We start from the raw sequence: 14,351 nt of genomic DNA, 5'->3' as shown, positions 1-14,351 counted from the left end.
TTGTGCAAAATACTCAATTCTTTCCTATTAGTACTAACGATAAACAAACTTGCAACCTAGTAAAAACCGTCAAGATAAAGTTTACAGAAAAAAACTGAATCACAACAAAATTGCACTTGGTTTACATTAGTTGGGCACCTTCTGGCAAACACCCTCTTATTTGTGAGCTGTTGTTACTAGAGAAAAGATTAGAATATAAGAATTTTAAGTTCCCCTGGACCTCCTAATACTCCTATAAAAATTACTCATGAAACCGTCAATCTGAATGGATTTGGAGAAGAGTTCGTCACTCTTCTGAAATTGCTCTGCTGCTTCTGCATTTCTATCAGTACAATGAAATAAAAGACACTTGCTAAAATAGATCCTCCAATCGTTAGGATCCTCTTTTTCAAGCTCGTTAAACCTGTCCAATGCTTCTTCGAATTTTCTTTGCCCAACCATAAGTCGAGCTATGACTAATCTTACATCTCTTATAACAGGATCGTTATTCGTTTTTTTAGCAAGCTCTAATGCATTTTCCAATCCTTTCATTGCCTCCACTCCCTGTCCATTCGAGCTTAATAACAATGCATTTTGAAATAATGCCTCTGGTTGTAACGGATTTTCAGACAACATTTGATCAAAAACATTAAAAGCTTTCTTTGTCTCCCCCATCTGTTTCAGAATCATTGCGGATGAAATTTTCCATTCTGGAAGTTCTGGTTGTGCTGAGACCAGCTCTTTCGCAAATCTTAAGCTTTCCTCATAGTCCCCGGATTCAAACTTTTGGTCCATTAACTTTTTTAGCATGTCAATGGCATCATCTTGAGTACTAGTGCTTTCTGTGGTTAGAATTGGCTGGTTGTCAGCTCTGGCAGCCAGAGTTCGGAACTTTCCTATCATTGAGGTAGTAAAAAGAATCACTATAGCGGTGTTCCTAAGATTTCGAATGATGGGTTCTAGTGAGGTGGTTTTGGCATTCATGCTTTGCAAAATGTGGGTGATTTTGTATGGTTTTGATATAAAAAAATTGCGATTCAGAGGTGGTACGACAATGGGTTTGATTTGAAAGAGGGATGAGTGGCACTTGATGATCAAGGGTGAGTAGAGAGCCATTGCCAAGGAGCTTCTTATTTTTCTTGGACTGACAGATCTGCAGAAGACTTTTGTGCTTTTGTAGATTGTAGGCTTTTGGTTGAGGGGTTTGGAGATTTCAAGAAATGGAATGCTGCAGTTATATGCAAACTACAAGATCCATTGTCCAGAAAGTACAAAAATGAAAGGATGGCGAGTTTGGTATAAGAATATGTAAATTACTGGGGTCACTAACCAAAAAATCGATCATGTCGCTCTGAACGCCTAGTGGGGGCTACTTGTGAGTTTTGATGAATCCATAAGGCCGGCAGGAGTTGTACCCGGTTTTTGTTAGATTAGCATTTATCACAACTAATATTTATATTTACAACAAAAAAATTTTTACTGTCTTCATGAATTTGATATGATAATATCTTGGAATCTTACATCGGTCATTAAGCATCTATACCATCAAACAACACACCAATTATAATTCACGAAAATTAAAATAATATTACGCCACGCAACCTCAAAAAATTTACTAGAACATGACTCTTACCTCGCACAGATTTTCCAGGCGAACATTTCATAAAGGGTCATCTTATTATATAGAGGTCTAGAGAGAACCCTCTCCTTTAATTTCAACCCTTAAATCGAAAATAGATTAACGGTCCAGATGAATAATTAAATATTAAAAATTCAGGACAAAAATCATAGCAACGGTTGTATCTATAGTTCTGTTATTATATACAGGCAAATAAATCGTTACTGTCCGGTATCTTCGAATCAAGTTTAAATTTTTGATTCTATAGTTGAAGTTCAGTCTCACCAGGTTATTCTTTTCATCTCTCATATTTAAGCCTCGTCTTGATAAATTAAAGGTCATTTCATTGAATTACATTGATGGTTTGTGTATTGACCTTAGTTATTTTGAGATTTTCTTTCATTTTCATTTTTTATCTTAATGGTTGATTTGTTATACGCCGTTCACTGTTTTAATTTCTTATTATGTTGAATTCAATATTGTTGTTATAAATCTTTTAAAGATAAACTTTTTGCTTCTATAGTAAAATCAAAACAATATGTTTATAAATCTCTAACTCTAATTTTATGCATAAGCATTTGATTCTGCTTTTGTAACACCCCCAGATCCGGGGTCGGGGATCCGGGTTGTCACGGTCTTTCTTTCCACAATATCACTTCACTTAATTAATAATAAATAACCTCATGCTGTGACCCCACACTAACACACACCACAACCCGTTATAGTCTCAGAGATGAAATTGAAATAAGTACAAGTCTTTGAATCCACAATTTAAAATTATTACAATCCAAAATGATTACTTGATAATTTACAGTTAATTGCCATTATCTGCCACAAGTTATAATTATACATAATTTGATTCTCAAAAGTAGATGGTCTGAACTACAATGGATCTACCTCTGCAGCTATAGCAGCTACAACATCATCGGGAAGACGCGGGACGCTTCCCACGCGCTTGCGCTGGGTCTGCTGGAATCTGGCCATCTCTCCTAACTGTTGTTGTGTGATGAAGAAATAAAGCAAGAGTGAGCCTTACAGCTCGCAAGATAATATGTAGTGATAACAATAATACAAGTATCTAAATGGATAATCTTTATCGTGTGTAAGATAATTACTTACTAGATATAAGTAAAAACAAGGAATGAAGTTACCAATACTTCCCCACACTTATATCATTTATAAAGCTACTTGAACTATCACCGTTCAAAGTATTATAAAATTCACGAGGTCATCCCATAGATGAGACCACAAATAAAACTTGAAAATATTTGATCTTTGAAATATTTTGAAAAGAGATGAAGTTACGAGATACTTCATTCAATGGATACACCAATAAAAATGTTTGACCCTGTCAATGCTTCGGCAACCACCCATTAGTAGCCTTTCGATCGAAATGCTACGGGTAGTGTTGCAGAATTATCCAAATGGATGATGAACTCATTACGGGAGTTTACCGCGCCAGGAAGACCACTTACGATGATCAGTCGTAGTAGTACAACCCCACCATTTTCTACATGTAGAGGAGAACCTGTCGGATTTACTTGTCAACCGAACACTGAACTCCTAAGGAATGGACCGCCTTAGCGGAACTTCCAGGCCATTTGGGCCAATATAATAAGGCTGGGCCGGCGCTACTCGACCACTTACGCCACTCCTAGTTCAGATGAAATCCCTGACTCTGAAACGTAAAGCTCGTTTCCCCCTTTCCCCAAGTAGAAACTTGTTGATACGGCTCCAACAAGAAGTCGTATCTAGTTGGAAAGGAAAACTCACCGATATTTCTCAGGCGATGCCTGTTAATGGATTAACTTGTTCCAAGAATTTTACTTCCCGAATATTGGGTAAGTAATCAAAAACTCTTTTACCAAGACAGCAACCTTGTTGCGAATATAAAACACACCACCGAGCTGGATCCCCCATGTTTTGAGCGAGTATTTAAATCCCCTTTTTAAAAGGAAGATCTTAAATATAAAAATAGTTTTGGGATCCGCTCTAACTTTTGAAAATCATTTTAAAGATTCGAAAACACTTTAAAGAGTGTTTGGAGTAAAACTGATTTAATGAAGTAAATCAGTCCCCAGAATATTTAGAAAATGACTGAATGTTAATATTTAAATAATATTCTCATAAAGAATAATCTTTATAAAAATAATTGAAGTAGAAGTATTAAATCTTATACTTGAAACGAGTATTAAATAACCAAAGATATACTTATATGAAAGTACTATCTTTATTTGAATAATCGAAAATAAGTTTGATTATTGACACCTTATTCTTTAATAAAATAAAGAATATACCTCGACAAATAATCGGAGTCATAGATCCTCAAATGAATATTCAAATAATATTCATTAAATAATATAAACTGAGTCATAAGCCCTCCGATGAATATTCAAGTAATATTCAGATAAATAAACAAAAGGAGTCATACGCCTTCGAATAATATTCGAAATAATATTCAATAATAAAATAAAGTTTAAAGTTATCGAATAAACCTTATTCGATTAATAGTTTGGAAAAACTATAACCATATATATATATAAATATATATATATATATATATCCATATCCATATATACAAAAATCTACTCGGGATCCTCGACTCCCGGTTTTAGAAAATATTTTCACCTTTGGGTCCCTATACTAAGGGTATATGCAAGTTACCGCTATCCTCTAGCATAGATATTATCAACTGAACCAACAGATATATATTTCAAGAATATGAAACAGGCACGCATATATACCATATCACATGCTACAATATATCGCAAGAATTTGCTAAATAACCAATATGCATTTATCGCAAGATCATGCATATACAAATGTATACATCACAACAACAGTATAACGGATAGAATACTTGCCTGAGTGACTTGGGGGTGAGAAAGGCTCGGGACGAGTCTGGTAACCTATAAACAACAAGTAAGTTGGAATGAAACCAAAATCACTTGTAAATCTATACTTTAACTAACTTAGACTCTAACGCTTGTTTTGCGCTCACCGATTCGCTTAAGTCACTCGGGTACCCTCGGCTCCACCATTTTTAATAATTTAACCTTTACGAGTTTTAAAGCGATTCCTTCGCGAGTGTCTTACCAACTGCCTAACACACTTACCATAAATGTTTCATACATTAATTAACCCTTTTTGGTCTTTAACCTATGTTTCAAAGTAAGGTGAGGGAAAAAGTTTCGTTCGCGAAACGCCGTTACCTGAAACGGTCGTTTCTCCTAAACCGTGCATCGGAATCGAACGAACTACATATCAAAACGAAGCTCGTAACATGAGCTATCTAAACATGGCAGTGGTCATAATCTAGCAGGGGGTTCTCGGGTCCTAATGCTATGCACAAAAACAGTCCAAAGAAAATCGGACGTTACGACGGCTATGTTTACGCGATTTCCCAATTTTAAACCATACAAAACCAACCACAAACCAACCTCAAATCCAACACACAACAAACATCCATCCTTATCACATCATAACAACCCCAACCAATTCAATTTAATCATTCATACTTATGCTTAAACTTAACTTTAATCATACTTAAGTTCCTTTAAATCAAAACCACAACAATTACCATTCCATTTCACTACCATTCCAAATCCCAAACTCTAAATCATAACAACAAACTACAATATCAACCCACTAATCAAAATCATCTTATAATATATAGGAATCTAGGGTTTGGAGATGGTATACCTTCCTTGAAGTGGTGGGTGGAGCTAGGAAGCCTTAAGAAGCTTTGAGAAGTCTTAAGAATGCTTGGATCTTCAAGAAAAACAAGAAAAAGTTCAAGTTAAAAACTTGAAAACACTATTCATTGTCTTCTTCTTTGATTAAATGAAGAAGATTGAGAAAGAATTAATGGCTTAAACTCATGATATAGTCCTAACTAAGCATGAAGATGATTAGGGAATTATCTTACCAATTTAGGAGGCTTGGATCTTGAGTTTTGAAATTCTATGCCTTTAAAAATGCTAAAAGCCGAGAGCAAATGAAGAACTCATGCCTTGGTTGCTTTTGATTTTTGATGAGAATGATTTTTTACTTGGCTTGGTTGACTTGTTTTGTATTTGATTTAGTCAATTACCTTCTTGCCCTTGAAATTGTGTGGTTACAAAGCTACCACACCTCCTTCCTTCCCATGTCATGCTTATGTCATCCTCATGATGTCATCCTCCCTTCCTTGTCCTCTTTCTATTGGTTGGATGACATCATTCCCACTAATCCCTTTGATTAACTTCCTAATCGTTTGCCTAATGACCGCTGATCTGTTATACGGTTCGCTTAACTTTCGTTCTCGTTTATCGTTTGAAGGATCATACCCGGGATCTTATTACTTAGGTTCCCTTAACCTTTCTCAATACATTATATTCCTTTTTATGATCCTCTATTATAATCCTTTAATTTAAATCCTTTTTATCCTGTTACCTTATACTCAATTCTCTCCGTATCTTGTGGATTTCCGGGAAAAACCAAAGTGTTCGGAATTGGATTCTGACGATCTTTACATACACTTATATACTTCATAGAGTACTAATAATATCCCAGAATATCCATAACAGAACCCCTACATAGTGTGGCATGAAAAGTTTCTTCATTCAGCTAAAACACTATTCACAAGGGTTACAAAAAGTTGAAAATTTTGGGGTTATTACAGTCTCCCCTCCTTAAAAGGATTCCGTCCCGGAATCAAACAGAAAATAAATGGGGGTACTTTTCTAGCATTGTGCTCTCTAGTTCCCAAGTTGATTCTTCCACATTATGATTCTGCCATAGTACTCTGACTAGCTTGATCACTTTGTTCCGAAGCACCTGCTCCTTCTTATCCATAATCCTTACTGGCTTCTCCACGTAAGTTAGATCTGGCTGCATATCCACCTGCTCGTACTCCACTATGTGCCTGGCATCCCGATGATACCTCCTTAGCATTGACACATGGAACACATTATGAACTTGTTGCAAATTAGGGGGTAGGGCTAGCTCGTAAACTAACTTTCCAATCCGTCTTAATATCTCAAAAGGTCCAATGTATCTTGGGCTTAGTTTTCCTTTCTTTCCGAACCTCATTAATCCCTTCCAAGGGGATACTTTCAACAGTACTAAGTCCCCTACTTCATATTCCTTGTCCTTTCGGGCTAGGTCTGCGTATTTCTTTTGTCTGTCTTGGGCTGCTACAAGTCGCCCTCTGATAAGATCCACTATATCTTTGGTCCTTTGGACCACTTCGGGTCCGAGCATCTTCCGCTCTCCTACTTCATCCCAGTATAAGGGAGATCGACACCTTCTTCCGTACAGAGCCTCATAAGGCGGCATTCCGATGCTAGCATGAAAGCTATTGTTATAAGAAAACTCGACCAACGGCAAGTGATCATCCCAACTTCCTTTAAAGTCTATTGCACAGACTCTCAACATATCCTCTAGTGTCTGGATGGTCCTTTCACTCTGTCCATCCGTCTGTGGATGGTACGCGGTACTCATATTTAACTTGGTCCCCGCACATTCCTGAAAGCTCCTCCAAAATCTGGAGTTGAACCTAGGGTCTCGGTCTGAGACAATGGACGCTGGGACTCCATGTCGCGTCACTATTTCCTTAAGGTAAATGTCCACCAGTCTATCGACTGTGTATCTCTCATTGATAGGAATGAAATGAGCTGACTTTGTCAGTCGGTCTATAATTACCCAAATGGCGTCGTGATTGGCTTTCTTCCTTGGCAAGCCTACAACAAAATCCATCGCTATCTGTTCCCATTTCCATTCGGGAATCTCCAGGGGTCGCAAAAGCCCACTGGGTCTCTGGTGCTCTGCCTTTACTCTTTGGCAAGTCAAACACTTGTTTACCCATTCTGCTACGTCCCTCTTCATGTTGGGCCACCAGTAATATTCCTTCAAATCCCTATACATCTTGGTACTTCCCGGGTGAATGGAATACCTTGAACTATGACTTTCATCCAAAATCTCATCTTTAAGTTCTTGAACATTCGGAACCCAAATTCGGTAGGAATACCTCATTATCCCTTTATCATCTTTCTCAGTATGGATCTCCTCTCCAGTCATTGACTCTCTGCCTTCATTCATTATTTTCTCCTGGCACAATCTGATCTTTTCCAATAACTCTGGCTGCATTGAGATCTCAAAAAGCTTTTCAGTTCCGGTTCCGGTTACCTTTACTTCTATTTCCATTCTCTCAAAATCCCTTATCAACTCTTCCGAAGTCGTTATCATTCTAAGTCTTTCCTTTCTACTAAGGGCATCAGCCACCACATTGGCTTTCCCTGGATGATAGAGAATCTCACAATCATAGTCCTTGATTAGTTCTAACCATCTCCTCTAGCGCATGTTGAGCTCTTTCTGCGTAAATATGTACTTGAGGCTCTTATGGTCTGTGAAAATCTCGCACTTCTCTCCATACAAGTAGTGCCTCCAAATTTTTAAAGCAAATACTATTGCCGCGAGCTCAAGGTCATGAGTAGGATATCTAACCTCGTATTCCTTCAGTTGTCTCGACGCATACGCAATAACTTTACCGTGCTGCATAAGCACACATCCTAATCCTTTGTGCGACGCGTCACTATATATCACAAAATCTCCTTTTCCGTCCGGCAATGCCAATACCGGAGCCGTTATCAACCTTTTCTTTAATTCCTGAAAACTGTTCTCGCATTCCTCCGTCCATTCAAACTTCTCTGTCTTACGAGTAAGTCGTGTCAAAGGGGCTGCGATCTTCGCAAAGTCCTGTACGAATCTACGATAGTAGCCGGCCAATCCTATGAAACTCCTCACCTCTGTGGGTGTGGTTGGCCTTTCCCAATTTGAGACCGCCTCTATCTTGGAGGGGTCGACCAATACTCCTTCTTTATTGATCACATGTCCTAAAAACTGTACTTCATTCCGCCAGAATTTACACTTCGAGAATTTGGAATATAACTGCTCCTCTCTGAGTATTCCTAGAGCTATCCTCAAATGCTCTGCATGTTCTGCCTCAGTCCTTGAGTAGATCAAAATATCATCGATAAAAACTATCACACACTTGTCCAAGTACTTCTTAAATACTCTATTCATTAAATCCATGAAAGCCGCTGGGGCGTTGGTTAATCCAAAGGACATTACCAAGAACTCATAATACCCATACCTGGTACGGAACGCTGTCTTGGAAATATCTTCGGGTTTAATCTTTAGTTGGTGATATCCAGTTCTCAGGTCGATCTTGGAAAAATAAACAGCATCCTTTAGCTGGTCAAACAGATCGTCTATTCTAGGCAAGGGGTACCTGTTCTTTATGGTTAGCTTGTTCAACTCTCGATAGTCTATGCACAACCTCATGCTCCCATCTTTCTTCTTAACAAATAAAACTGGTGCTCCCCACGGAGACACACTGGGTCTTATCATACCCTTATCCAAGAGTTCCTGCAATTGGACAGCTAATTCCTTCATTTCTAACGGGGCTAACCGGTAAGGTGCTTTTGAAACTGGCGCCGTCCCTGGGGCCAACTCAATAGCAAATTCAATCACTCTATCGGGTGGTAATCCCGGAAGGTCTTGGGGGAATACATCTTCAAATTCGTTGACTACTGGAATATCTTGTAAGTTGGGCACCTCCTTCTGCGTGTCCACCACATAGGCTAGGTAAGCCTCACTTCCTTTTCGTAGCATCCTTTTGGCCTGGGCCATAGTCAAAAATTTCTGCGTCTGCCTCTTTCCTCTAAATATAACTTCTTTCTTCCCTGGGACATTTAACTTAACTTTCTTCCCTTTACAGTCTATCTGAGCATCGTTGCTAGATAGCCAGTCCATTCCCAAAATCACATCAAACTCCCCTAATTTAAAAAGAATCAGATCAACACTGAAAGATTGCTCCCCTATGCCTATCTCACAGGCGGGGTGAATCTGGTTAACAGGAATAATTTCATGATTGGCTATTTCTACTTGTAAGGGTTCTATCAAGGGTTTAGCCTTAAGTCTTAACTTACGCGCAAAGTCCCTTGATATAAAAGATTTAGTTGCTCCCGAATCAAATAAAACATTTGCACTGACTGAATTTAGAGAAAGGGTACCTGCTATCACATCTGAATCTTTCATAGCATCCTGGACTGTCATGTTGAAAGTCCTCGCAGTAGGTGGCTTATTAGAAGCAGCCCTGCTTGCTCCCGAAGCTGCTGGTTTGTTCATTGGGCATTCTCTCTTCCAATGACCTGGGCGTCCGCACTGATGACAAGTGGTGGTTGGAATGATGGCAGGGGCTGACGAAGGGCATTTGTGAGAATAGTGGCCCACTTGCCCATACTTAAAGCAGGTTACTGGCTTTCCTTTACACTCCCCAGTGTGATTCCTTCCACATATGTTACAGGCTGGCAATGGGGGTCGAGACTGGTTGGAATAGGACATTCTTGACTTCTGGCTGCCCTGGCTCACACTCACACTCATTGGTCGCTTAAACCCAGTGTTCCTTCCTGGCTGGGACACTGCTCCTCGATTAAATCCAGTTGGGAAGCTCCTTCCTGCGGAACCTCCACCCATGCTCATACTTTTCCTCTTTATTCCTTTCTTCTCTCTTTCCTTCTGCATCTGTTCACTTCCGACTTCTACAATCGTTGCCTTTTGCACCAGAGTGGCATAGTCCGTAAGCTCAAGGATTGCCACCCTATTCTGAATCCATGGTTTCAGTCCCTGCTGAAACCTCCTAGCTTTCTTTTCCTCGGTGCTCACAAACTCCGGCACAAACCTTGATAACTCAGTAAATTTTGCTTCGTACTCTGCTACAGACAAGTTATTCTGCTTTAGCTCCAAGAACTTGAGCTCCATCTGGTTTTCCATAAACCTCGGGAAATACTTTCCCAGAAACAACTGACTAAATCTCTCCCAGGTTATAATAGCATCTGTCTCCATGTTTTTCTTGGCCTCCCACCAGTAGTTAGCTTCTCCTTTCAGAAGGTAGGTAGCAAATACAGTTTTCTGTGCCTCATCGATACTCAAAATCTCAAAAGATTTCTCCATCTCCTTTAACCATGCCCTTGCCTCAACTGGGTCGGCTGATCCGTGGAACTCAGGGGGCTTAAGGGACTTAAAAGCCCTGAAAGAGTTTGCCACAGCATTGTTACTTCCTTGAGGGGGTGGGTTGGGTTGACGTTCCAAATTCTGCCTTAGGAGTTGCATGAACTGGCTCATGGGATCCATGACTGGGTTTGGTACTGGTTGCTCAACCTCGGTTTCTCCTTCTTCAGCCTCTATCTCAAATCTCTCAATATCATATGTTTCCTCTTCCTCTTCATACAGGGAGTCATCCTGTTCCACATAATCCTCATCTTCCTCTTCACTGTGTTCTTGGTTTCTATTGTCCTGATTATGGCTTCCCTGGTCCTCAGATCCAGGGTTCGCCCTAGTTCCAATCTTTCTTGGCGGCATGATTCTGATAATAATAAAAACAATCATTGGGAAAATTCAACGTTAGGTCACAATCATATACAACATTGTGCCTTGCACAGCTCTTATAATGGGGAGAACGTATATCGCAATTCTATTATTTTAAGAAAGTTCTAATACGAAGCGCAGTAATAATAATGATAAAAACAGTGATCCCGTCACTATGGAACTGAACCGAAAGGAAACAAATATATACATAATGCGAGAATACATAGTTTGATCTGGTCAAAAGTACAACAGTGCTACAGTCATCTGTCCCAAAAGTGATACACAAGAGTCTATTTGTCTAGTCAGAAAAAGGGATGCTATATACAAGTCAACTATCCCGGAAAACTGGCTCTTACTAAGGCCTCGGCTAACTAGACAACTAGACTATTCCATCGTCAATCCTGAATCACACACCGGAGCGGGTCAGCTCCCAAACCCTTTCCATCGCACGACGGAAGATATAGTCGGCCTGCCGCCTGGAGATCCTACCATGCCTGTCCCCCTGGAGCGATCTGAGCCTCGCTCGGGCTGTGAGCTCTATCCCCGTAAGCTCCCTCCTCAAGGATCGGGGTATAGAAGCCCTGGTCTCATAAGCTCGAGTACGCCTACCCGCCCTCTCTGCATCCAACTCCCTCCTGGCCTCATCTAGTCGGCCCTCGGCAACAGCCACTCGGGTCCTCAATACATCCTGAACATATCCATGAGCTAACGAAGACTGCCTGTGTGCAGGGTCAAGAGGTGGTGAATCCGGAGCCGCTGAGGGTGCCTCTTCGGTCTGCCTAGGCTCGGAAGTATGGGTCTCTGAGCTGTCATCATCAGGAATCCAAGATAGTGGTGGAGGGGTAGGGGCTCTGACCACCGGAAGTGTGGGTAAAGGGATACCAGCATACACTACCATAGGTCCAACACGCTCCTCAGCTACTGGGACCTCATCCGGGTCCTCCTCATCTGGAATAGCAATAACCTCTGTCTCTGACTCCTCTGAGGGGTCCTCCTCATCTGAAACAGCAATGACCTCCGTCTCAGGCTCCTCCTGATCCTCAACATCTAGCAATGCCTCATCATGCTCACGCTCGAACATCTCAGGGTCCTCTATCTCAGGCGCCTACACATTAAACGAGCTAAGTTACTATCATGATACTTATAAGGGTTCCCGTAAGGGTTTTAATCTGTCAGCACTACTTTAAGTAGTCCGACCATGAACTTGGCAAGAGTTCTTATTATCTTTGTGAGTTTATTATTATATCGTCGCATCATCTCTAAGGTTTATAACGCTTAGCTCTGATACCATTTCTGTAACACCCCCAGATCCGGGGTCGGGGATCCGGGTTGTCACGGTCTTTCTTTCCACAATATCACTTCACTTAATTAATAATAAATAACCTCATGCTGTGACCCCACACTAACACACACCACAACCCGTTATAGTCTCAGAGATGAAATTGAAATAAGTACAAGTCTTTGAATCCACAATTTAAAATTATTACAACCCAAAATGATTACTTGATAATTTACAGTTAATTGCCATTATCTGCCACAAGTTATAATTATACATAATTTGATTCTCAAAAGTAGATGGTCTGAACTACAATGGATCTACCTCTGCAGCTATAGCAGCTACAACATCATCGGGAAGACGCGGGACGCTTCCCACGCGCTTGCGCTGGGTCTGCTGGAATCTGGCCATCTCTCCTAACTGTTGTTGTGTGATGAAGAAATAAAGCAAGAGTGAGCCTTACAGCTCGCAAGATAATATGTAGTGATAACAATAATACAAGTATCTAAATGGATAATCTTTATCGTGTGTAAGATAATTACTTACTAGATATAAGTAAAAACAAGGAATGAAGTTACCAATACTTCCCCACACTTATATCATTTATAAAGCTACTTGAACTATCACCGTTCAAAGTATTATAAAATTCACGAGGTCATCCCATAGATGAGACCACAAATAAAACTTGAAAATATTTGATCTTTGAAATATTTTGAAAAGAGATGAAGTTACGAGATACTTCATTCAATGGATACACCAATAAAAATGTTTGACCCTGTCAATGCTTCGGCAACCACCCATTAGTAGCCTTTCGATCGAAATGCTACGGGTAGTGTTGCAGAATTATCCAAATGGATGATGAACTCATTACGGGAGTTTACCGCGCCAGGAAGACCACTTACGATGATCAGTCGTAGTAGTACAACCCCACCATTTTCTACATGTAGAGGAGAACCTGTCGGATTTACTTGTCAACCGAACACTGAACTCCTAAGGAATGGACCGCCTTAGCAGAACTTCCAGGCCATTTGGGCCAATATAATAAGGCTGGGCCGGCGATACTCGACCACTTACGCCACTCCTAGTTCAGATGAAATCCATGACTCTGAAACGTAAAGCTCGTTTCCCCCTTTCCCCAAGTAGAAACTTGTTGATACGGCTCCAACAAGAAGTCGTATCTAGTTGGAAAGGAAAACTCACCGATATTTCCCAGGCGATGCCTGCTAATGGATTAACTTGTTCCAAGAATTTTACTTCCCGAATATTGGGTAAGTAATCAAAAACTCTTTTACCAAGACAGCAACCTTGTTGCGAATATAAAACACACCACCGAGCTGGATCCCCCATGTTTTGAGCGAGTATTTAAATCCCCTTTTTAAAAGGAAGATCTTAAATATAAAAATAGTTTTGGGATCCGCTCTAACTTTTGAAAATCATTTTAAAGACTCGAAAACACTTTAAAGAGTGTTTGGAGTAAAACTAATTTAATGAAGTAAATCAGTCCCCAGAATATTTAGAAAATGACTGAATGTTAATATTTAAATAATATTCTCATAAAGAATAATCTTTATAAAAATAATTGAAGTAGAAGTATTAAATCTTATACTTGAAACGAGTATTAAATAACCAAAGATATACTTATATGAAAGTACTATCTTTATTTGAATAATCGAAAATAAGTTTGATTATTGACACCTTATTCTTTAATAAAATAAAGAATATACCTCGACAAATAATCGGAGTCATAGATCCTCAAATGAATATTCAAATAATATTCATTAAATAATATAAACTGAGTCATAAGCCCTCCGATGAATATTCAAGTAATATTCAGATAAATAAACAAAAGGAGTCATACGCCTTCGAATAATATTCGAAATAATATTCAATAATAAAATAAAGTTTAAAGTTATCGAATAAACCTTATTCGATTAATAGTTTGGAAAAACTATAACCATATATATATATAAATATATATATATATATATATCCATATCCATATATACAAAAATCTACTCGGGATCCTCGACTCCCGGTTTTAGAAAATATTTTCACCTTTGGGTCCCT

The 14,351-nt window shown here is 39.4% G+C and overlaps 1 protein-coding gene across 1 annotated transcript; it reads right to left on the bottom strand.

Annotated features, from left to right (window-relative positions):
* Positions 1–204: 204 nt before the first annotated feature.
* LOC141660704 (protein SLOW GREEN 1, chloroplastic-like) lies at positions 205–963 on the bottom strand. Its single transcript, XM_074467693.1, has one exon. The coding sequence runs from the start codon at positions 961–963 to the stop codon at positions 205–207; it is 759 nt and encodes a 252-aa protein (XP_074323794.1).
* Between the last annotated feature and the right edge of the window lie 13,388 nt (positions 964–14,351).

This window comes from Apium graveolens, chromosome 5 (genome assembly GCF_009905375.1).
Source record: "Apium graveolens cultivar Ventura chromosome 5, ASM990537v1, whole genome shotgun sequence".
Classification (NCBI taxonomy): Eukaryota; Viridiplantae; Streptophyta; class Magnoliopsida; order Apiales; family Apiaceae; genus Apium; species Apium graveolens.
The sequence above is the reverse complement of the archived record's forward strand: the minus strand, read 5'-3'. Positions and strand labels throughout refer to the sequence as shown.